The sequence below is a fragment of the Pseudopipra pipra genome, chromosome 2 (genome assembly GCF_036250125.1).
Source record: "Pseudopipra pipra isolate bDixPip1 chromosome 2, bDixPip1.hap1, whole genome shotgun sequence".
Classification (NCBI taxonomy): Eukaryota; Metazoa; Chordata; class Aves; order Passeriformes; family Pipridae; genus Pseudopipra; species Pseudopipra pipra.
Genome location: NC_087550.1, coordinates 51,425,487 through 51,448,092, shown reverse-complemented (window position 1 = coordinate 51,448,092; position 22,606 = coordinate 51,425,487). Strand labels below are relative to the sequence as shown.

Sequence of the window (22,606 nt, the reverse complement as noted above, 5' to 3'; positions counted from 1 at the left end):
AGGCCAGGAGTTGGACTCAATGATCCTCATGGGTCCCTTCTAACTTGTGATTCTGTGAATATCTTTGGTTCTTATGTGCATTTTGGAACTAATAACCACTATTTTTCTTTTAAGTGTGGTAAATTTGTTGTGATGAGGAGTCTGTAATTGCTATTCTTTGCCTTCCTTTCCCCCAATATTACATATTGAGTCAGTGATAGTGATAATATAGTGAGATTATATAATAATAGTGAGATTTCTTGCCTGTACATATCCCGAGTTTATGCTGCTTAAAGCTTTAAATAATCAAATGTTAACAAATCTCCCATAACACTTTCATCAACCTTTTTATGAGTCTGTTGTTTTTGATAATGTTTCATGTTATTTCCTCTGCAGTGTTTGGGGCCTGCTCTTTTGTTAGGGGTGGGCTGTTTAAGCGTGAAGGCTGCAGGAGTACTGTGATACTGGGCAACTGAGGAAACATGAACACGGTTTACTGACAGCAGTGATCCTCAGTGCAAATGATGTTTCCTGAAAAGAAAACTGCTGCTTTCAAGGATTTTTATATCAGCATTTGTTGAATGGTTAGCTGAAGAGTGATCTTAAAAATATATTTTATAATCCATAGCATCTGAGAATGGAAGAGATCAATACTTTATGTGCTGTAGATCAAGAGCAATAAGAATAACGTTTAAGAATTTGAGAAGGATTTGATTTTGTATTTTTCTGCATTCTTCTTTTTTTTTCCCCTTCCTCTCTAGTCTGACTTGCTGGTCTTTCACTTTTGTTTCCACAGGAGAAAGTTATGTATGTGGTTCCATAGAACCCTTCAAGAAACTGGAGTACACGAAGAATGTAAACCCAAACTGGTCAGTGAATGTTAAGACAACTTCTACTTCTCGTTCAGTGCCATCTCTTGCCACTGCTAAAGGAGGTGCTCCAGATGCAAAAGAGAATAAGGATTTCATTAGGCCTAAACTAGTCACTATCATCAGGAGTGGAGTGAAGCCACGGAAAGCAGTCCGGATTCTGCTCAACAAGAAGACAGCACATTCGTTTGAACAGGTTCTTACTGATATAACTGATGCCATCAAGCTGGATTCAGGAGTGGTTAAACGCTTATACACGCTAGATGGAAAACAGGTAAGAATTTTCATGATGGCCATTCTCAGCATGGAGAAAATATAATTTTCCCAAAAGAAAAGAATGGTACATTAGTAAAAAAAAAAAACAACCCTTTTTCTAGAACATGGAATCAGACCTTCTACTGCTTAAAGTGTACTTAAGATCTGTGAGCAGTTCAGGAATATCATGAATCATTACTTGGCCTCAGTGAAGGTCTTGCCATTTATGACAAATAATAGTTCTAAATCTGTCAGTTGAAAGTGTGATGTGGTTTTGGCTCTGCATGCCGGAAATGTAGGATGAAGGATGTCACTTTAAAGACACTCATTCTGTTAACTTGTTTCAGCTTTTTCTTACAGCAGTTTTATGAGTCATAGTACTTGGCTTTCCATAAGCTGTAAGAACGAACAGTGAGGACACATTCAACCGTGATAAATGCAGGCCTGTTGCTGTCCAGAGTGACTAAATGATGAATCTTTTTGCATCTAGAATGGACAATGAAGAAGGGTCAAGCTTAGAAAATGAGTGAGCTTTTTTTCCCTTTTTCAGGAAAACAGGTAGGGTTATGTGTGAAGCTCACATTTATTGAAGAATCTCATGTAGGTTACATGTTATTTTTATTAAGTACTTTCTAGCAATGTCTCTTTTTTGCTGACTTATTAAATTGCAGTACAGTGCGATTCTTATGAGGCTTCTGATTGAACTTGGGGATTGAGGGACATGAAAAGAATATTACAAAGTAATCCTATTCTATTTTGTCTTTCACTTTATTTGTAATTTGTCTGTGTACATGTATTAATTATAGCAAAACTGGAGAAGCTGTTAACCTGGTGAAGGGCAAGGCTAATTTCAGCATGACCTGAATTGATTTAGAGCAATGGTGACTCTAGAGAAATAAAGCAGATATTTGCATTTACAGGTTTAACTTACTAAACTGAAGAAATTATAGGGGTGTAAAATGTGGGTACAAAGATGATCGAACAGTCTTCCTCAGAAGCTAGAATCTGCTAGAGACCATGGTATTTCTTCTGTAATATAGCTGCGTTTTATGGATTCTAGGTTCAGTGATTCACAGACATGTAGCAAACAGCGTAGCTATTGGGAAATGCTACCAAACATGCTTGATACAAATAAAGTTTCAGCTAGATCTGGTGATGTCCTAACATATCTGCAGTTACTGGGGCTAATGTGCAGGCATAGCTCTGGAAACAGCTACAGCAGTACCCTCTGATCTCAGAGAGGGCTGTTTAATGGACAAGCTGCTTATTTGGAGCACTGGTTCAAATTGAGGCCAAGTATGGCTTGACCAGAAGTCCCTTCTGTCTGCTGTTTTGTGTCAGTAGCCTCTGACACTAGTTACAGACAGTAGTACAGTTCTCGATGACTCCATACATGCCTGTAATGATCCCATTACTGTGACTTTGTTGGGAACTTTGACCTGGAGCAAAATGTGAATGTGGAATTGTTGTTGTCTGTGGCAAAGGTCAAGTGTTTGTTGGGGGAAAATCTCAACTCCTATCCTTCCTTACCTTGCCTCATGCTCCAGGAAGCACTAAGGCTAGTAAATCTGGGGAAGGAGTTGGGTTTTTAAAGCTTCAGAGATCAGTGGTGGTTTCTGCTCTGACACTGACAGAAGATTTTGAATGACTATTCAGGTTCCTGCAAACTCTCTCAATAAAAAAGGGATGCATATATGTTTTGCATTGTATATGTAAATACACTTGTGGTTTAGCTATGATAAAGTGCAGCCTGGAAAGATGTCAGTGTGGCCTATTGTCTCCTGGATAATGTGCTCACTTATATCTTTTTATATTTTAAACTCCCCTTTAATGTTTTTGATTAAAACAACAGAAAAATACCTTTACACGTTTTTTAGAACTCTTAATTCCTGCAAGTATATAGTGCTATCCTACTACTGGGGAGAAAATGAAGACCAAGTTTTCTTGGCCCTGATGTTGGCATAGTTCAGTTGAATCCTTTGTCAACTCATGGACTTTGAGATGAGCTTAAATCAGTGGTGTACTGGGACACTTGTTACGTACCTCATAGCCTGAAACCAATGTGTCTAGAATCTCTCCCAATAGACTGCTGTCTCCACACCCTTTCCCTTTTTGGATATACATGCACAATTGTGTAACTTACTGTCTAACCCTACTGGTAATGTTGGGGTTTAGGGGAAGGTGTGTGTGTCCTGCAAGTGTGATGGAGACTTTGCCTGTGGCGTGTACAAAGCAGCTTTGCTGGCAGAAAGGGAAATGAATGATTCTGTGCTGAGCAGGAGCAGCCTGTTGCTCACCCCTGCGTGGGGAAGTCATTGATTTCCTGTGCTGCTAGGCAATTGCTGCTCCATTTTTCTCTCCCAAAAGCCTGATCTCCCAGATGGCGTTGGGGACACAGTGATAGATTTCTTTATTGGTAAACTCAAGCTGTGAGTTATTACTGGGAGGAAAATCCAGAAGTTTTTCAGTTGTAGTTGTGAACTTCTACTGTGACTCCTGCTGGAGCTTTGAAGGTTCTGGAAAACCTATGTTCTGTGGCTAAATCTAACAAATCTGTGATTAAATCTTTCATTGCTAACTTAAAAAGCAATGAAATCTTAAATCTCTGAGTTGAGAAAAGTAATTTACTGTAAGGATAAGAGAATAAAGCTCTCCTGGGATTATTCTTTGGGAATATAACTTGAAGAAAGACTATTCTGTACAGTTGTCTCTTGTGAGTTATTTTACGAGGCCAACGCTGGATTTGCCCATCCATGGCAAAAATTGACATGAGTCCCCTGTATTGTTAGTTTGGGTGGGCAACGTGGTTTGTATACTCTTGTTGGATACCATCATTACATGCCTCATGCTAATAAAAAGAAAGTAGCAGGAGTCTTAACTGGGCATCCAAGTTAGGTGATTGTCCCATACTGACACTACACATTGAGAAACTGAGCTTAAATGCTCTTCTTACAACAGCCTTGTTAGTTGTGATGTTTTGATTTGTATCTCTAAAAGATGTTAATAAATATTGTGTTCGATAAAAAGGAATTTAAATGATGGTCTATAAAATTTGATAACAATATAAAGAGCTTGTCTTGATGAGAGAGGTAGTGCTTGGACAATCAGAACCTGAGGAAAGTTATAATTGCTAAGAGGAAAGCTCTCCTATGACAGTAGGTTGATTCCCCATCCCAGAAGTTCCTTCTTGCTTTTGGAAAATTCAGTAATTTTAGGTGCATATGATGCTTTGTGAGTGTTCCTTAGAACTCCAGGGGCTTGATTAAGTAGGTGTGTTCTATTAGCCATTTCACTTTTTTAATGCTGGAATAGCAGAAAAAAGGAAGGGGGAAATCAAAACAAGAAAAGGAACAAACTGAACCTGCAAAAAAACCCAAGAAAACAATCGTCAAAAAAACAAGCCCCAACAAATTTAACCAATCTTGTTTCATTGGGTCAGTGGCAGTTCAGGGATTAAAATTTGATGTTTTCTAATATTGGGTAGGTATTTACTTTGAATTTCATACATGTAGTTTAGTTTTGTAAAAATGTGTTTCTCTTTACTACAAACAGGGCAACCAGTGGTTTATTTGTACGTCCTTATAACACATCAGAATCTGTATTTTGACTTCGAGGTTTCTCAAAATTCAGAATATAAATTAATTTGTGTTAGAAGAGGCATAATATACAACTGCAATCTTATCGTAAAGCACAATGGCCTCCATTTATGCTACTTTTGCAGTTCAATTATTAATGATTCCTCAGAGCTGGATAGGTTTGATAATGTGTCTAGAATAGTTTATGTGTATTTTTATGGATATACTTATGTTTCTACTGGTACAAGGTACTGATGCTGTTTGTACTCTAGAGAAAGAGAGAATCACTTCCTTGTAACATGCTGATGGATTTGAAGATGGTGGGACTCTCAGAAGTGTTTAACAGTCTTATGAGCTCAGACCAAAATCAAAAGCTTTCCAGGGGGAGATCTTGAAGTGTTTTCTGTGCCAACTTTGCCATGTAAGGAAAATAAAAATAGAATGAGTAGGTTTAATGGCTGCCTGTAGGAATACAGATAATGAAGGTGTGCTCTTACTATAAGCATATTCAATTTTTTTAGATTAAAAGGTTGTGTAAGTGCATGAAAAGATATTGTCAGTGTTGATCATTAATATTATCACATACTTATGCAGAGAAGAAACACTTTCTCCTGGCTAAAATGTGTCTTGCTTTATTGTAGCTGCACTGTTGCAGTTCGATTTCTAACCTTTCCTTAACAGAAGGGGCGTTTTTAGTTTGTGCATCAAGATATGGTTTTGTAAAATGCAGTGTGTAGACACAGTGCAAACATCGAGGATACAAGCTGCGTGTGGAGATAGAGCCCAGTTGCTTTGTTACAAGCTCAGTGTTCTGGTTTCTGTTTGCTTGGTGCACTTCTAGAACAACACCAATGACTAAAATGGGAGAAAACTGATGAAGGTCATACTTAACAGCAAAACTGTGAAACAGTGCCATTTTTAGAAGTGTTGTGATGTGTGTATTTGTGTGGGGTATTTATAATTTGCATATTTAGACAAGGACTAAAGGTTAGATAGCAATGGTTTGTTACCTTCTACGTCCTCCATTTCCTTTTGGTAGAACAAACATCTGATTTATAATAGGACCTACTTATTTGAACAGGTGGTTTGCTTGGCTTAACAAGATACAAGCATACAAATTATTTTTTCAGTTTATGCGTTATGCTGTCGATTTGACTCCAGACAGATAAATGGTCAGTGGCAGAGATACCAGAATAGAACTCACTATCTGATTTGTTTTGTTTTTTATGATAAATATTTTATGTCAAATTAAATTACCTTTATAGATATGAAATACAGCCACAGTTATTTAAAGACTTTTGTATGTGTATATGTGTGAAGCATAAGATGTCCTTCAATAATCTTTCTTTAAGCCATTAAAATAGCTATTAAAATTGTGACTGAAAGGAAAGGGAACATCACAATGCTAGAAAGCTTGAAGCTTCTGCACTGAGTGTAATATTGTAATATGCTTTTGATTTTTAGTGAAAACCCACTATAAACTGGGTATGCTGTGATGCAAACAAACTCCTTCTCTTGTGGACTTGTCTTTTTTGAAGACACACAATATCTTAGTTTTTAAAAATAATGCTACTGTTGTAAGAAAATACTCTCTTAAGAAAACAAAAGCAACTGTTTGCACCTACACCTAAACTGTGGGTGTGTTTTTTATTGTTTTGTTCTTAACGAGTGAAAAATATTTGATAATAACATCTGTATTCTACAGTAAATTCTTGATCAAATCTGCCCTTTTTTAGGATGTATTAAAGATCTCAAATGTCTTTCTCTAGACCCGGATTATCCTTGATACAGAAATACCTACATAAAGGAAGGTAGGTGTCATATACAGAATGACATTCTCTACTCAGCATTTGGGTAGTGTATATTGTACAACAATCCAGACAAAATGAATATTAAGCAAAATAAAATTTCTGTGCAGCAAGTGACTCGTTTTATGTGTGCTGTGAATTTTGATTCACATCAGTGTTTGTAATCAATTCTGTTCTTAATATAGAAGGTGTATTTAATTTTAAGGGTGACTGGTCGTGCATGTTCTTTTTATTTGTTCTTCAGTTGTAGCTACAATCCACTCAAAATAGCACTTATTGTCCACATTTTTCAAAATAGGAAAAATTAAGTTGAGTGCGTCTTCTGTATCTCTCTCAGCTCAGTAACTTATCATCTTTTGTGGAAGGTTTTGGAGCTCCCTGCCAGCCAAAGGCACACAGGGGTGATGTTGATTGACCAGAGAACCACAGTGAATTCTCTGTGAGATGTAGCTGTGCAGATACTGATTAATTGCAAGAAAACATTAAGTAAAATGGTTTCTACTACTCACTCAAGCATTTTAACAGGGAATCAACAGCTTTTGAGGTGGTACTTTAATATTGCACTACCATCTGGGGACCTGAAACCCATTGTGCTTAAACTGCACAAGCTGTTCCTTCCTGAAGGGTTTCTAATGTGAATGCTAGATGGCCATACTCCTCAGAAAATACCTGTTCTGCTTATTTTAAACATGAATTTTAGGGCCCTATCTGAGTCATGCTGACAGACGATCCTTTTATGTAGCTATGAGAGACACTAAAAAGAAAACCCAAAGAGCATTCTCCAACTTGTAATGCACCTCATTTTCCCTCCTTCCTGCCTGCAGTATATTTAATCAAAAACTTTTTTTTTTTCCTCTGGAAGATCTATCATTTCTGGCTTTGGTGTTTTGAAACTTATTTTCTGGAAGGATTAAAAAAAGGAGGATTTTTTTTCTCAATACTGAGGAAAAAGCCCTTATCTTGAAGAAAGGATAGTCTGAAAAACAAACAAAAAAATCAATAATTGAAAATTGCCTGTCTCAGCAAGTCATGATGGGCTCTGGGGGTCTTGGAAGATTCTTGTGATTACTGTTGAGAAAAGTGGACTTCTGTTACAAATTAGACTATGTTAAGAAAAGCCTAAAAATCTGGTTCAAAATCATTTGTGCTAGGGTAGACAGTTTGCTGACAATTGGTATGCTGGTGTAAGAGGGAAGCTCTGATAGCTCCTTAAACTCTTGTGTCTCTCGATAGGCTGTTTTGATGTCATATTGTGTCATTGACTAACAATTTTAATTGTACTCAAATAAAATTCTCTGTAAAGGAGTGAACAGAAGCCCATTCCTAATTGAAAGCCTTGTGTTTGTTTAGGGTTGGTTCTTATTAAGCTGAGACTGACGACTGTGTTGCTCTGTCTCCAAAAGCTGTCTCACAATAGGAGTTTCCACGATTGCTAACTGGCATCCCGTAGGAACTATAGACTGACTTGGGAAATTAAGAAGAGAAGGTGCCATCTTCTGAGACCTTTAAATTGGCTTGTGTGCTGTCGAAAAGAAGAGCTGCTACTAGTTGAATGAGACTGAAAACTTGCATATCTGCTTCAATGTGCTTGAAATATAAGTTGATCTTAGTGTCTTTAAGAGTACTCAGCTGCTCATTAGAGAGCTTATTTACTGTCAGAAGCCTTTAAAAGAAAGAGTCATTTCTAACTCCTCGAGATGGAGTTTCATATTGTTGTGTTAGGAAGTATTTCTCAGTGGGAAGGAGACAGTGTGGTCATTCAGAACTATCTGTTACTAGAATAAGTGTCCTTTTCCTCTATGTCTGGACTCTGCTTCATTGTTTAAATATACATATAACCAAAAAGATCTTCTCATTCAGTTAAATTCTGTGGGGGGAAGAAGAAAAGCAAATGTAAACATCCTCAACTGAATGATCTTATTGGGGGTAGTTTTGTTTGTGTTTTTTTTTTTTTTCTTTGCTTATTTGTTTTGCAAAAGAGAGCTTGGAAAAGTGCTTGCAGGTTTCTCTGAGGATGCTGTATGACTGTTTTGAGGAGACAGGCATGAGATTACTGGTGGTTATTGAGGAGTTTCCACTGCTCAGTAACAAGCAGTCCTCAGGACCAAACACCTTCTCTGTGAATACCTGAAATCTCTTTATGATGCTTTCAAACAGTAGCCATCCTAAACTTTCTCTGTTCTGCTCCCTGCCCCCTTCCTGTTAAGATACCACGTTTCATGACTTTGAGTGAAATGAGATCAATAACTTGAAGATTTTACAATGTCTATTGTAAAACTTGTTTGGGACGATTTTGTTTTTACTCTGAAGCTGCTACTGTTAGTAACACTTTTTTTATTGGCATAAGCAAGTGTGTATTTCCTTTCTCTTAAGTAGTATGATGTAATAAGACTGTAAGAAAGCATAATGAATATTGGATTTGCTAGGTTGTTTCTTTTCTTTCTAAAACCAGTTGTTACAAGAGGATTAAGAACTTCTAGCCATTTAGGAGGATTCTAAGCACCATCTAAAGGAAAAAAAAAGGAAAAAAAAAGTATTTTTCTCTCAGTTTTTTGTAGCATATGTGTTTCTTTCCTAAGAAATTAAATTATAGTATTCATAGAAAAAATTCTTAATACTGCATGTAGCTTATTAGAATTTAAATATTTTCTTTTTAATGTGTGTATTTTTGTATAACTCTATTCTTGGATTGTTGGGCCTTGAATTCTTATACAAACACTTGGAAAATCTTGGCAATATCTCTTTTGAAAAAAGTTGATTTAGTGAACTAAAGGATGATAACTTAATCAAACTCAAATTTGAACAGCTACCTGAGACTTGGTGTAAGTATGTCTTTGATTACATATTTTTTTATACTTAGTTTTCTATTCAACACCTTTTTGCCAAACTGTTGTGTAGGAGAAAATTCTTATGTGAATTATGAATATTGGGAGGGCAAACTACATAAATATTCTGTTGCTAGTTGTGTTCTTCCCTTAAAACTAATCCTTTCATTTATAGGAACCAATGTCTTTCAAACATTACAAAAGGTAATTGATACTGGCAAAATAATTCAAAAATTACTGACAGCGCAGGAAATGATAATGACTGCCCAATTTTGTACCTTGATTTTCTAATTAAGCTTTTATGAACCCATTTTCTGAAACTGCATCTGAAACAGCATCTTATGTTCAGTACTTTCTAGCTTCTTAAGCCATACACTTTTTGCTGTTGCTTGTGTTGCAAGAAACACGAATATCTTTGAATATTCTACTTATTTGGTCTGAAAATGCATCTCGTGATCCTTTTTCTGTAGAAAGCAATTCTAGGACAGTGACATACTTTTCAGGTGCTCATCAAGTTAATCAAGGTGAATCCAGGTCTCTACCTCTAGAAGGATTCTTTCTTAAATGAACTCTCCTGTGTATAGTAGTTGGAGATGCAATTCAGTTTCCTCACTCTGAGTCTGAGGATTGCTTCTGCGAATTTTGGAAGTGGGGCTGAGACTTGATCCCTGAGGATCTTCAGGGACAACAGTATTACATAGTATTAAATCAGTGATGTACCATGTATTCTACCTCTTTCCCCCTCCATTCCTCTCTAAACTTGAAACTAATTTCTTCAATCCAATAGAAAGTAATGACTTAATCTCTTCTGAATATAAATCCCCACTACTGTCTGCCAGTTCATGGGGGCAGAATGCCCAGACTCAATCAGATTTAGACACTAATACAATTACCAGTAGGTGAAAATATTTCCTTTGTACTGAATGAAGACAGCATTGCTCTGAAGATAGCTTAGGTTTTTTATAAATAAACTCTTTTGAGACTGTTTACCTGATGTCACCGGTTAATGGTACATGACAAGGTGTATATCAGATAGTTTGTTCTTAAATTTTATTAAGTACTTTCTCGTATGTTTTACCAAAAAAATTTTTGAAGAAGGTCAGACCACCTGCTTACAAGCAGGTAATTTTGCTTGAGAAAACTGCCAAGAAGGGAATCGAGCTTCTTCCATGGGGTTGAATTCTTGAAGTCATAGACAGAAGCGCAAAGAAGTCTTTGGGGACTTGAAGACAGGGTATGGTACTTTACACATTGATAAAAATGAACACAGCAGACTGTGGTATGCTCCCACTGGAACCAGCAGAACTTTATAGTGTTTTGAATTCAGAGCTGGATTTTACTGTGAGTAAAACTTATGTTAAGTAGTTAAGGCTGATTGCCTCTCCCAAATCAGTTTTTCTAGTGGATTTGGTTTTCCATTAAACGTTGGATCTCACAAACTTCTTTTAAATAAAACTCCTCTGAATTTTAATAGCTTAAAACTGTAAGAGACATTTACTCATCAAGTGAATGCAGAGTGAAATCTCAGTTTGAACTGCTTTTAATTATCTTTTTGGGTTGGTTTAAGCAATGATTTTCTCAAAGCTGCTGGGCAGTAGGGGATGACTGGGGGCATCTTGTGGATTAGCCAGGGTAGAGTGCCTTTGATTAAAAGTGAGGGAAGTCAGATGTTACCTAAACTGCATATGCTGACTTTTAAAAAGAAGAGTGTTTGCTGTTTAAAACACCTTCACCTGCCTTCCCTTGCAGCCAGGTTATGTATCTGTTTTGCATTAATTTGAATGGCAAACAGCAGCTGCTGCTATATAGCATGCATCCAAAACTCTTTCTTTATTCTAGCTGTCCTTGAAACATCCTGCTGTCTCATGTTCCCTTTCTTGATTTCTTATATATCTCTAAATCGTTTGTCTCTTTCTGAAGGTTTTCTAGGGGCCTGCTTCATTTTCTTTGATTTTTTTTTTTTCAGCTATTCTTATGTCCTTTAGTATTATCTCCTTGTTTGATTTCTAATCACAACTCCTGTTCATTTAAAATCCAGCAAATTCTGAAAAATGGTGCTTTCAATGAATTTTGTTCTGTGGGAAATGGTCTCCTGAGCACAACATCTTGATTCTCTAGTCCAGATCTTTTGTTCTGTTTGTGTATTGTACATGATTATAATCAAAATTTTTTTAACCTTCTGCTGCTTCTCCATATATGAAATCTGTGTTTCTATTTACACCCACACCAAATCTAAGTTAAAGCTAATGCAATATATGGAGCGTTTAAGTGGCATACTTACATGCTCCTTGGTGAGGAAATAACTTTGAGAAGGAGCTGAATGTAGCACATATGTGTTATGGGAAATGGTCTTGGCACACTAGGCACTGATAATGAGAAACCCTGTGTTCACGCAAGAATAAACTCATGCAAGCTGTAATTCTGTCTTGGTGCTCAAGAATAAAAAGGTTAAAAATATAGATACTCATGATCATGACAAAAGTCCATATATGGCATTGTTGATTCTGATACAGAGTAGGTTTTTTTCTGTGCACTTTTTACTGTAGCTACATGAGCATGTATAGTGTCAGTGCCCCTGTGTGGGTATGATGGTGCTAGCAGGGTTTACACATAAGCAGTTGGGTTTAGAGTGAGAGCACCTGGAATACAAAACTGTTGTTATCTCCTGTCATCTGAGTGGCCTGTATTGCTATCTGAAATGCTTTTGGACTTCTTTTATTCTTGCTACGTGAAAATACTTCCTGAGCTTCAGCACCTTCAGTTTTCCATATATTTGTGAAAGAGAAGCCTGCTTGTAGGTCTTGGAGAAAAAAATTGATATTTGGATGTTTCAGTTTCTAAACCAGAACACATCTGTTCTGGGGCAGATTAAGGAGCATTGTGAATACTCTGGAGTAATCTGTTTAAATAGAGTGTGATCTTGATGAATTAGGAACACGTACTGCGATCAGTGTAAAATATAATAAGGCAAATATGAAGCAGTTAACGTAGGAAAGAATAATCAAATGACTTTTTGGAACTAGAGGAACAGAAACCAGATAAGAGTGCAGTAAGCATGACACTTGAAGGTTTTTAACACAAGAAGCATTTCATTGCTATGATGGTGGAAAAATACGCATGTAGGAGAAGTGTTTGGTGGTTGTGCAGTTGATTAGCATCTTTGTGAATGCAGTTGTTGACATCTGCTTTTTCATCAGGGGTAGGCAAACTAAAATATCTGTATCTCATGTAAAGATAATTGGCACTAATATTAACACTGATTGCCATCAGTACCGTGAGCAAAGGCTGAGAGAGATGTAGTATCTTAAGGAATGAAATAGGAAGAACAGGACTATTCTAACTGGCTGAACCTCAGGAATACTAATACTTAAATTTTCTTTTTTTTTTGGTTGAATTTAGCAGCAAACAAACTCGAGATGAACATTCAATATCTGTCGTATGGACATACCAAGCATCTAGGTAAAATCTCTCTAGGGCTCTATTTCTATAACAGAAGACAGAAATGAAATAAAACCTTTTATAAGCATGTTATAGGTATTTCAGTAGTTAATAGAATGTATGATGTTTTCAGTTAAAGTTTTTGTCAGATTGAGCACATTTACCTAAGAGCTTTTGGTTTTGACAAAAAATGATTCAGTTGAATTTCTTTTTAAACTGACAATTTCATTAAGTCATGAGCAAGAAATAATGGTGTGAAGCTAAAATTAACTTTAAAACATTTGCTAACTTTTAAATGTGAGACCAAAAGAGCAAATGAGTAAAGATTTATAGGACTCATAGATTAATAGTACTTGTAGGAATGTCACCTTGCTAAAAAATGCTTTCAAACAAAAGTATTGCAGCTTGATTTTAACCTCATTTAAGTAGCAGTATATAAATGAAGTGTCTTGTTTAATGGCCTGCTGTGTTTTATCCTTTGGTTGTTTATGTGGGGAGGAAGGTGATGAGAATGAAAGGATGAGACTTTCCTTTTCCTGGCAAGTCTTCTATGACACTGTAGGAGGAGTAGCTTTTAAATGCGGCATCCCTGTAAAAAACTAACCCTTCCATCTGCAGATGGAGGAGGGCTGTCCTAGAAAAGAAAATCAAGCTCTGGTTTCTCTTGTGCTGAGTCCAACTGAATGCCAGTCATTTTTCACAGCATTCAGTAGGAACTGCTCTCTTAAATGTTACAGAAGGAGAGGGAGAGGAACAACTGAATGTCACTTTGTACCTCTGTAGGAAGAGGAAAGCTTTTAACAGTGCTACTTCTGTTACAGGCAAATAATCAGAAGCATCACTGAAATTAGAGGGTGCTCTGAAAAATGACTGGTTATGCTGATTGAAGTTCTTCACCACTGCTTCCAGTTCCTTCCCTGTCTAGGAGAGTCTCTCCCTTGACTTCAGTTTCAAACTGAATGTTAAGACATTATGTAGTCCTGAAGCTTACTCCTTTTTTTTTTTTTTTTTTTTTAAGCAGCCTGTCATGACTTAACATCATTCTGAAATCCTGAACTGACAGGCAACCTTACAACTCCAGATTTTCTCCCTCAGAATAACCTAGGTAGAGTGTGTGGGAAGATTTTATATCCCAAATCAATGATAGTCTGTCTCTACAGTAAGTGTTTCTGCTCTTTGGGAGCAAAGCCTCACTAAAGATGTGTACCAACTTTCCTTAGCTTTATTCTGTATTATTTTAGATTATTCCCTGGAATTAAGTCTTTTAACTTGGTACCAAAAAAACCTCCAAGCAGATAAGAAAAGGTATCAGGTAATTTTTAACTTGTCAAATAGAGCTGAAACAGTTTTCTAAGGTGCAGTGGGTGTGTGCTGCATTGGAAAGAACAAAGATGCCACTTCTCCATCTTTGCAGTCTTAATCAATGTTAGGCAGAAAATGATGGATAACAGATAAATGGGAGGCTTATGCAAAATAAGACCTAGACATTTTACCTTTAGCAAGGTGTACATATTCCTTTTTAAATTAGTACTTATCTTAGTCACTTAGAGATGTAGAGAAAGAAATGCTGATTATTAAACAGCAGGCATGAAGTTGAGCATGAGACTGGATAACTGGCCTCTGTGTGGGGAGATAATAGACAGAAGTTGTGAAGTCTATGAAGGTGTCATGGATGATGCTAATAGACTGGAATGATGAGTCTAAATACAGCAGAGAGGAACAGCAAGGAGAGATGAGATTGTAGAAAGCAGTATAGGGCTGCTGAAGAGACATGAGAAGATGACTTGTCTTTTACACAGGAATTTCTGTTAAATGTAGGTTAGGAAAATTTACAATTCTGTGAAACTTATGCGAGCCCTGGGAGTAGAAGGGTTATTGGTAGTCACTGCAGGAAGAGAAACAGCTGTCTCCCAAGCTGGTAAATCCCAAGTAATACATCCCGAAGAAGGAAGGGAGGAAGGACTCTAGACCCTAGAAGGGTAGATGCTGCATCATTTCCAAAAACATAGCGAGTAATTTAGAGAGTCTCCTGCCGTCAACAAAAGTTGCGATATATCCAAGTAATTATGACATATCATGAGTTAATTTGGCAAAGTTGTAGCAGAAGCTAAGTAAGGGCTTTTCAAATAAAAATTTTAGCAGATAAAATACTTAGTAGCCTAACTCTGTTTTGTCTTGTTAATGGAGCCATAATTTGAGTTTTTCTTCCCTTTAGTCACCTACGTTCTTTATGACTTGAAAGTATTCTGTAGGCTTCATGTTCTGTTTTCCTTTCTCAGAAAAGATGTAAGTGTTGTGAATAATACTGTTCTGAGCCAACAGGCTAATGCTAACCAGTTTCAGGTATTGCGACACATTCTGCAGTAGAAAAATCTACTGAATTAACCTGAGTTTTTTGGTACTACTCTCATTCATAAAATTTTTGTGAAAACTTTCTTCAAACATCTCATTCACTTGCTTCTAAATTGTCATATAGAGGAGAAGCAAGACCATCAGCTACTTACCAACCCTGCAAAACCGCTGAGGAAGCTGTCCTCTTGCTAATTTTCTCTTTTCTATAGGAAAGATGGTATCTAGAAAGGGTCAGGGAAGCAAAGGGAAGGTTGGTTTGGCGGGTATTCTTTCCTTTCCCCAATAAATGTAAATTATTTCTGCACAGAAGGATACAATTTATCTACAGCAAAAGAGATTTTTTTTTTTTAATGACCCTGCATAATACAGGTTTAATTTCTTGAGATGCCTGCATCAATTTCTGATACTCAGTAATTTGCCCATCTGGGAAGGGCAAATGTGTGCTTATGTGCACATACATACACCCACAATCCAACATTCACATCGCTTCTCTCAAGAACAAATAAGGAGGTAGAATTTTTTCTGATTTTTTTTTGGTTTGTTTGTTTCCTCCAGTTGGTGTTGTCTGTGCAAAAAAACCCTGTGCTGTCCTAGTTATTTATTTCATGTGGATTTTCACCCTCCATCTTCTCCCTATCCCTTGTTATAATTGCTGACATTTTCCTCAGCTTTGTGAAGTTTGGTTCGTCTGGGAACTAGTACTGAGCGAAGCCCATCTGGCTGAGTCCTTTAACTGTGGCAGATGGCTTTATAAGGAAATAGTTTCCTATATGGTATAGCATGTACAGCTGTCTTTGGAGAGGAAAAGTTTATTAGAAAAATTGGGTTGGTCTTCCCTGATTTTGCTCCATCACTTATGAAAGCAGACAATCTGCCACTTCCTTAAAATATTTGTTAAAATCTTTTCAGGCTGTGGAAAAAATTGTCACTATCAGACTCACTGTTTTACCACTGCTGCTGATCTCTAGAGATACAGAAGTGTGTTGCTCTTATATGACAATCTGAAAGTCATTACTTTCAGAGATACTGTGCAAAAGTTGTTACTTATAGACTCGTAGAATCACTATGTTGGAAAAGCCTTTTAAGATCTCTGAGTTCAATAATTAACCCAGCACTGCCAAGTCCACTACTGAACCATGTCCCTGACTGTCTTTTAAATACCTCCAGGGATGGTGAGTACACCAGTTCCCTAGCAGCCTATTCCAATCCTTGACAACCCTGTCTTTGAAGAAAGTTTTCCTAATATCCGATCAAAACCTTCCCTGGTACTACTTGAAGCCATTTCATCTTGTCCTGTCACTTCTTACTTGGGAAAAGAGACTGATGGCCACCTTGCTACAACTTCCTTTCAGGTAATTGTAGAGAACGATAAGGTCCCTGCTGAACCTCCTTTTCTCTGGCTAAACAACCTCAGTTCCCTCAGCTGCTCCTCATAAAACTTGTGCTCCAGACTGTTCACGAGCTTCATTGCCCTTCTCTGGGCAGGCTTTGTCTTTCTTTTAAAGAGGGGCCTAAAACTGAACACAGGACTCCAGGTGCAGCCTCACCAGTGCTGAGTACAGGGCTACGATCACTGTTCTGATCCTGGTGGCCACACTAATTCTGATACAAGCCGGGTTGCTATTGGCCTTCTTGGCCACCTGGGCACACTGCCAGCTCATGTTCAACCAACTGTTGGCCAAAATGTTTCAGAATAAGAAAGGATCCTTAATCCAGTGGATAGTGTAGGATGAGAAATGAAGAAACTGTTAAAATAAGTAGTAAACTGCATTTATCACAACGGGGGCCTTGTTCCAGTAAGTTAATAATTTGATGAAAGATTAAAGATACAGTCTTTTCTGTAGGTAAACTAAATTCATGTAGACAGTAGAGAATAGATTTTTTCATTCACTGTTTGGAAAATGTCTTCAAGGTATCATGCTGTCAGATATCCAGGTGGAGTTTTATTGACTGGCTTCATGAGATGATGGGAAGTTAAAGATGACTTACTACGATAGCTTCAGCAGAAGAGAATTAGGACTGCTTAATAGAGAGTGTATCTTTACCTACCTCTTCAAAGAGCAGAGAACATGCAATGATATATTTCAGTGGAAAAAGTTAACAGCCTACTTGCTAATAAAAACTTCTTACACTTCAGGACACAGCCTGTAGAGAGCAAAAAATGTATGCTAACCACCTTCTTTGGCTCTTTGCTAAGATGACAGTGCCTATAGCTCTTCTAAGGCATCAGACTAGACAAGTAGTTGAAATATAAAGCCACTTCTGAGACATGTGAGAAACTTATCCAGCTATTTTATACTTGGGTCAAGTGAATTTGGTCTGTTCAGTGTCTGGTCAAAAGAACTCAAATTCTTTGTGTTTTTTTTTTTTTTTTATATTCCTGTGTTTCTTTAAGGATAACTCAAAAGTTATTGTAGCTCTCTTAGAGCACCATAGTAGAGAGAACTTCACAGGCAATATTTGGTACACCAAGCCTTCAAGGAACTTCTTCCAAGCACCTTATAGCTCAGAAATTATTTCACTATTCCATTAGAATTAATGGAATCTGTGCAGAATTCCTTTTTTGTACGTAAGAGGTAAGGTGTTAAACTAAGGGAACTCTTTAATTAAGATGCATGTTTTTTTCACTTTATAATTTGCAAAAACGTACTGATATGCAGCATTTTTCCAGAGCAACTGCTTCCTTTTATCTCCACTGGGTTTTACACACCTGACAATCTTGCTGATAATCACCAGTGATAACACTGACTTTCACAGGTCATTGAATTCCTGAGCATGAGTACAGCTGTGTGACTGACTTTGGATTTGCGGAAAGCATCAAGAGGATGCATTTTCTTTTAAACTGCTGATGTTCTGGTCTAGTTTTCCATGGAAACAGTATATGAAGTATTTATTTCAGTCCTTGCCTAATACCTTTTGAACCTATGGGTCTGCTTAAGTCAAACTTGAAAGAGCAATAGAGATTTTTGAAGCAGTTCCAATGACTTGAAGGAATTTTATGGCTGAGAAAAATAGGCTCGGGTTGATGCCCTCAGTGCTGCAAGAGACTTTTCCCCTTGAGGACGTGAGGCAGCCAGGCCTCCTGTCACTGTGTTTTGCAGTAGTCAGATAGTCAGTAAACAAATAGTTACTACCTAACCTGAACTCTGTGGAGATGTCATAGTGAACTGGGGAATGCTGAGGTTAATAGGGCTGGAGGAGAATCCAGCCTGCATCTGCTGATGAGTCACCTGCCATCAGTGAGTCTCTGTCTCTGAGCAATTGTATGCTCTTCTCTCTTTCTCTGGAATATATAATTCTGAGGAGTTAGGTTGCCTGGCTAGGCAGCTGAATAAACCAGTTTTCTCTTTGAAGAGAGGACTTATTGTCATATTGGTTTCCTTTCCTGGGAAATACAACATGTGGTGAGATTTTCCCCACCTTGTTCACTGGTTAAAATATATGCCTTGAGTGTGCTCTGCACATGTGCACATACACAAAATGTAACTGTGGTTAAAATGCATTCAGGACGTGGCCATCTCTGGCATCTCTCTAATTATTAAAAAAGATAAAATACTTTCTGCTAATAAATATTTATAAATGAATAGGAAACTTGAGTATACATTTCTTAGCACAAATGAGCTGTGATGTACACCATTGTTCTGCCTTTTCACTATGTTAACACTTGTTTTATCTACCTTGCAATATTCTGGGCACATCTTGCAACAGTTGTTCTGTGCTGTTTTCCCTTAGCCTTCCTCTTCCCTGAAATAGAAAACACTGGCTGAAATGGGAAGCATTCCTCTTCAGCTGCAGTATAAATCTTCAGGTGTATTTGCACACTTGAACCGAAGGAAGAAACGAGCTACTGGCTTCTGATGCAACAAAACATTAGCTCTCTGTAAATCCAGTTTTACAGAAATAATGAAAATTACAACTAGTAACTTAGTATTTTCATTTCTGGTTCTTTTAACGGGTGGAATGCTGTAGGAAGTAATACAGAATATACCCACCTTGTTTAGGGTTGCCTTGATAGCTGCTTTGTTTGAGAGTTTTTTATAAATTAGTCTTTCCCGTTTCCGTGGAAACTCAGTTGTCTGCATTGGTTGCCAAGAAACAGCTTCTGCCGCACAAAGGGCAGGGACACTGCTACAGAGTGATTTCATTCTTGGCATTAGTAGACAGTGGGAGCGAAATCTTGATATTTCATGGAGTATGGCCTTCATATTGACTACTAGAATTTTATTTTTTTTAAAAGTGTAATTGAGGTGTTGGCTTCTTTTTTGTAATTAAGCCATCACAAACCTCCTGTTATACACAGCTACAGAATCCTCATGGAAAGGTATAATCATTGCATAGACATAAAGCACTGGAAAATGCAAGTTTTCAGAACAGTTTAACCAACCATACAATAAATTGTGTGTTTCTCTGGCTAAAAAGTGAATGTTTTTTACAATAAGTCCCAATTCTGTGATTTGTAGTCAGCAATTTAATGTTCTCCTTCTACATATCCCAGCAAAGACAGGATTAAAAGTGAGCACTATTAAAATAACTCTTGGGACACATGACTCCCTGAGTTCTCTGGAACTCTAAAAGTATTTTTTTATTTGACCTCTGGTAAAACTACAATCTGGATTCCCATCTGATCTTTCTTTTAAGGAGAACAAACTGGCGCCTCTCATCAGTTCATCAGTTTTTTAGAATGAATGCAGATAGAGGGAGCATATTGTGAGTCATGATTCTATGTTAGTGTAAAATTTTATTTTTGAGGCTGCCTTGCAGCCATCAGTTCCACGGCTGTGAATTTCTGAGTGCATGGTCTCAAAGTAACAAAGGAATTAATTTGGAATTCGTTAAAAAATAATACATGTATTTTCAAATGAGAATGTTCATTCACATTTTAGTTTTGTAAGTGGCAATCAGGACAAAATATTGTACATTGCACATAGACACACTAAAAAATCCAGTTCTGTGAAAGAATGAAAAAATTGGACTCTTCCTCAGAGGCTGGTGTAGATACAGAAATAGGGCCTTTTGATCTTAGTATAGAATCTGTAGCTCAGATTTAGTCTGCCTCCTTTCATTGATTCTCTAACGAAGGGCCATTAGCATACAGTGTTACATGAGTGCTACTCATCAGTGGGTTTTGAGTCAATTAGTGTTTGGAATAGCTGCAAGGGGGGTGAGTTGAGTGGTGTAACACACCACTGTTCCTTATACACAGAAATGTAGATACTCTTGTCAAAGAGAAAAGCTGTTGCATAGTATTGGCTATCCACGGGTGTGTAAGAAAAGAGGCCAAGGTCAGTTTATTTTCCACTGCAGCTAAATTGCCAGGAGGAGTTTGCAATTTCAAGGCGACATACAGAGTACCAGGAGAAGCTGAGTGATTAGAAATTTGACAGCATCTCCAGTTCTATGTCTTAGGTGAAAAGCTACATTACCTGCAGCCTCTTTGCTTTTGTAGGTGCGGAGCAGGGCACAGCCTTTTAGGGTAAGTGTGGCTAAAAAGCAGCATTATTACTTTTTAGTTTTTGGACACTTTTTAAAGTCTTTTGCCACCGAGTACTAGCCTTCTTTATGTGAACCTGCATGCCTGCAGGCTAACTCACAAGAGTTCTTCTGGACTTGATTTAGCTTAATTTAGGAATTCTTTGGCCTTGGAAAACTGAAGTTAGGTCTCTGAAGCTGAGTCAGTGTCTCAGTTTTATCTCTGACTTTTGTTATCACTGTTATTACTAAATATTTTTTTTTCATTTCAAATACAAGCGCAGAAGTGTTCAAACCTTTTCTGTGCCGTTGTAATAAAAATAGTCAGTTGTTTCGTAGTGAGCATGTTTATAAGGTAAGCTATAATTCAGTCTGCACAGATAAAACCTCTGGAAACCAGAGTGAGCAATAACTTGATGTAAATTAGTGTTTTAAAAACTAGATACCAGGTTTCAGGTATTGTATTACACCTTAAGCAAGCCAACTACATTTTGTGAGTTAGGAACAAAGTAGTGGGTATGATGGTGGTATTTCATAGGGCAAACCAGAGCCCTCAACCCCCTTTTGCTCCTGATTTGCTGTAATCTGAAATCTTTGAACAGAGAAGAAGAATGCACTGGAAAATAAATGAGGAAGGTACCTATCTTTTAATGAGTGCCATGAATAGCAGCCCATCCTTGGTACTTCTTCTCTCTTTCAGATACTGTATTTCATGATACAAGCCCTACAGTGTTGGAGAAAAAACCGTTTGGGAATTATTAAGTGGGGAACATTAAATTCTCTTTCTGTATAACGCACTTAAAATAATTTGCAGTTGCCCAAATAGCTTTACAAGTCACTTGAGGCATGATTTACCTAAAAATTATATAAATAAATTAGATACTAAAACACTTAATGTAAAAGTTATAGCACAGACTGATAAAATGCAGGCAACAAGATCAAGTATTTGACCTAAACTTGTCGTTTTGAACCAGATGCAGGGCAGCACTTGAGCTGTAGACTGAGGGAGAGATATTCTGATGTTTTAATCTCCAACTGGATAGGTTGATTGGAGAGCTTGTGATCACTATTTAAATATTTATTAATTAAAAACATTTATTATAAATACCATTTAAAATAGAAAAGGACATGGCAATACAATTGAGTGCTACTTCCTGAATTATTATTAGACCTTCATTTAAATAAGATCAGTCATGCAGATTGTATAGAACTTGGCAAAACTGGGGATTTTTTTTTTCTTCTTCCTCTTATATAACAGACTTTAAAATCCCGATTTAATACAACAAATCCACACAAATGTTTTATGTAAAATGCATGTCCTGTATTCCATCTCTCTTTATGGCCTACTCTGCCAAAATCAGACTGCTGAATGCACACATGAATATCAATTTCTAAGGAAGTCCTTATTTTTACTAGCTCTATAAATCCCAAAAAGAATGCATTCTAGAAAAGGTCTTGAATAGGAAAACTCTCTGTTGCCCAGGTTGGTGCTGCTTATGTGAGATAGGGTTGCTTTATAAATTGCTTTTTGTTGCCTGGCTGTGGCTCTGCAGCTGTCAGCAAAAAAGCTGCATCAGCCAGCCCTATCCTGCATGCTCCTCTTGGCTTTTGGTACTATCAAAGTATTCTTCTTGGTTTGATGCTTAGTGTGGGAGAGTGCCACTGTTCAATAGTCCAAGTTTCTAATAATTCAGTCCCATAGGAAGGAACTGAATGATGGTTTTAAGGTGTTTGTGCTACCTAATGATTGATTGTGCTTACAGTCTGAGCTAAAAACCAGTTTCTTTTTACACTGCCCCAAATATCTGAAAAGAAAAAGAAACACTGAATTTAACCATGACTATTTCACAGCACATCTTAAAATTCTCAGAAAGCTTAGCTACAGTTTGTGCCATGTGTTGGAGCTGGGCTGTGAGAAAATTTTGTAAGCATACTAATAGTGCCTTAAGAAAGGTATTCAGCTGACCAAGTAAATAACTTCCTAGAAATCTCTTTGGGTAGATTTCCCTGTAAGAGTAATTCAGAAGAATGTTATC

At 37.3% G+C, this 22,606-nt stretch overlaps 1 protein-coding gene across 3 annotated transcripts in view; it reads left to right on the top strand.

Moving 5' to 3' along the window:
- DCLK1 (doublecortin like kinase 1) overlaps nucleotides 1-22,606 on the top strand; it is a 239,683-nt gene that overhangs the window by 12,543 nt on the left and 204,534 nt on the right. For all 3 annotated transcript variants that reach the window (XM_064645543.1, XM_064645545.1, XM_064645547.1), the window contains exon 3: nucleotides 776-1,122. In XM_064645543.1, coding sequence (XP_064501613.1) covers nucleotides 776-1,122 — 347 coding nt within the window. The remainder of the gene's footprint in view (nucleotides 1-775; nucleotides 1,123-22,606) is intronic.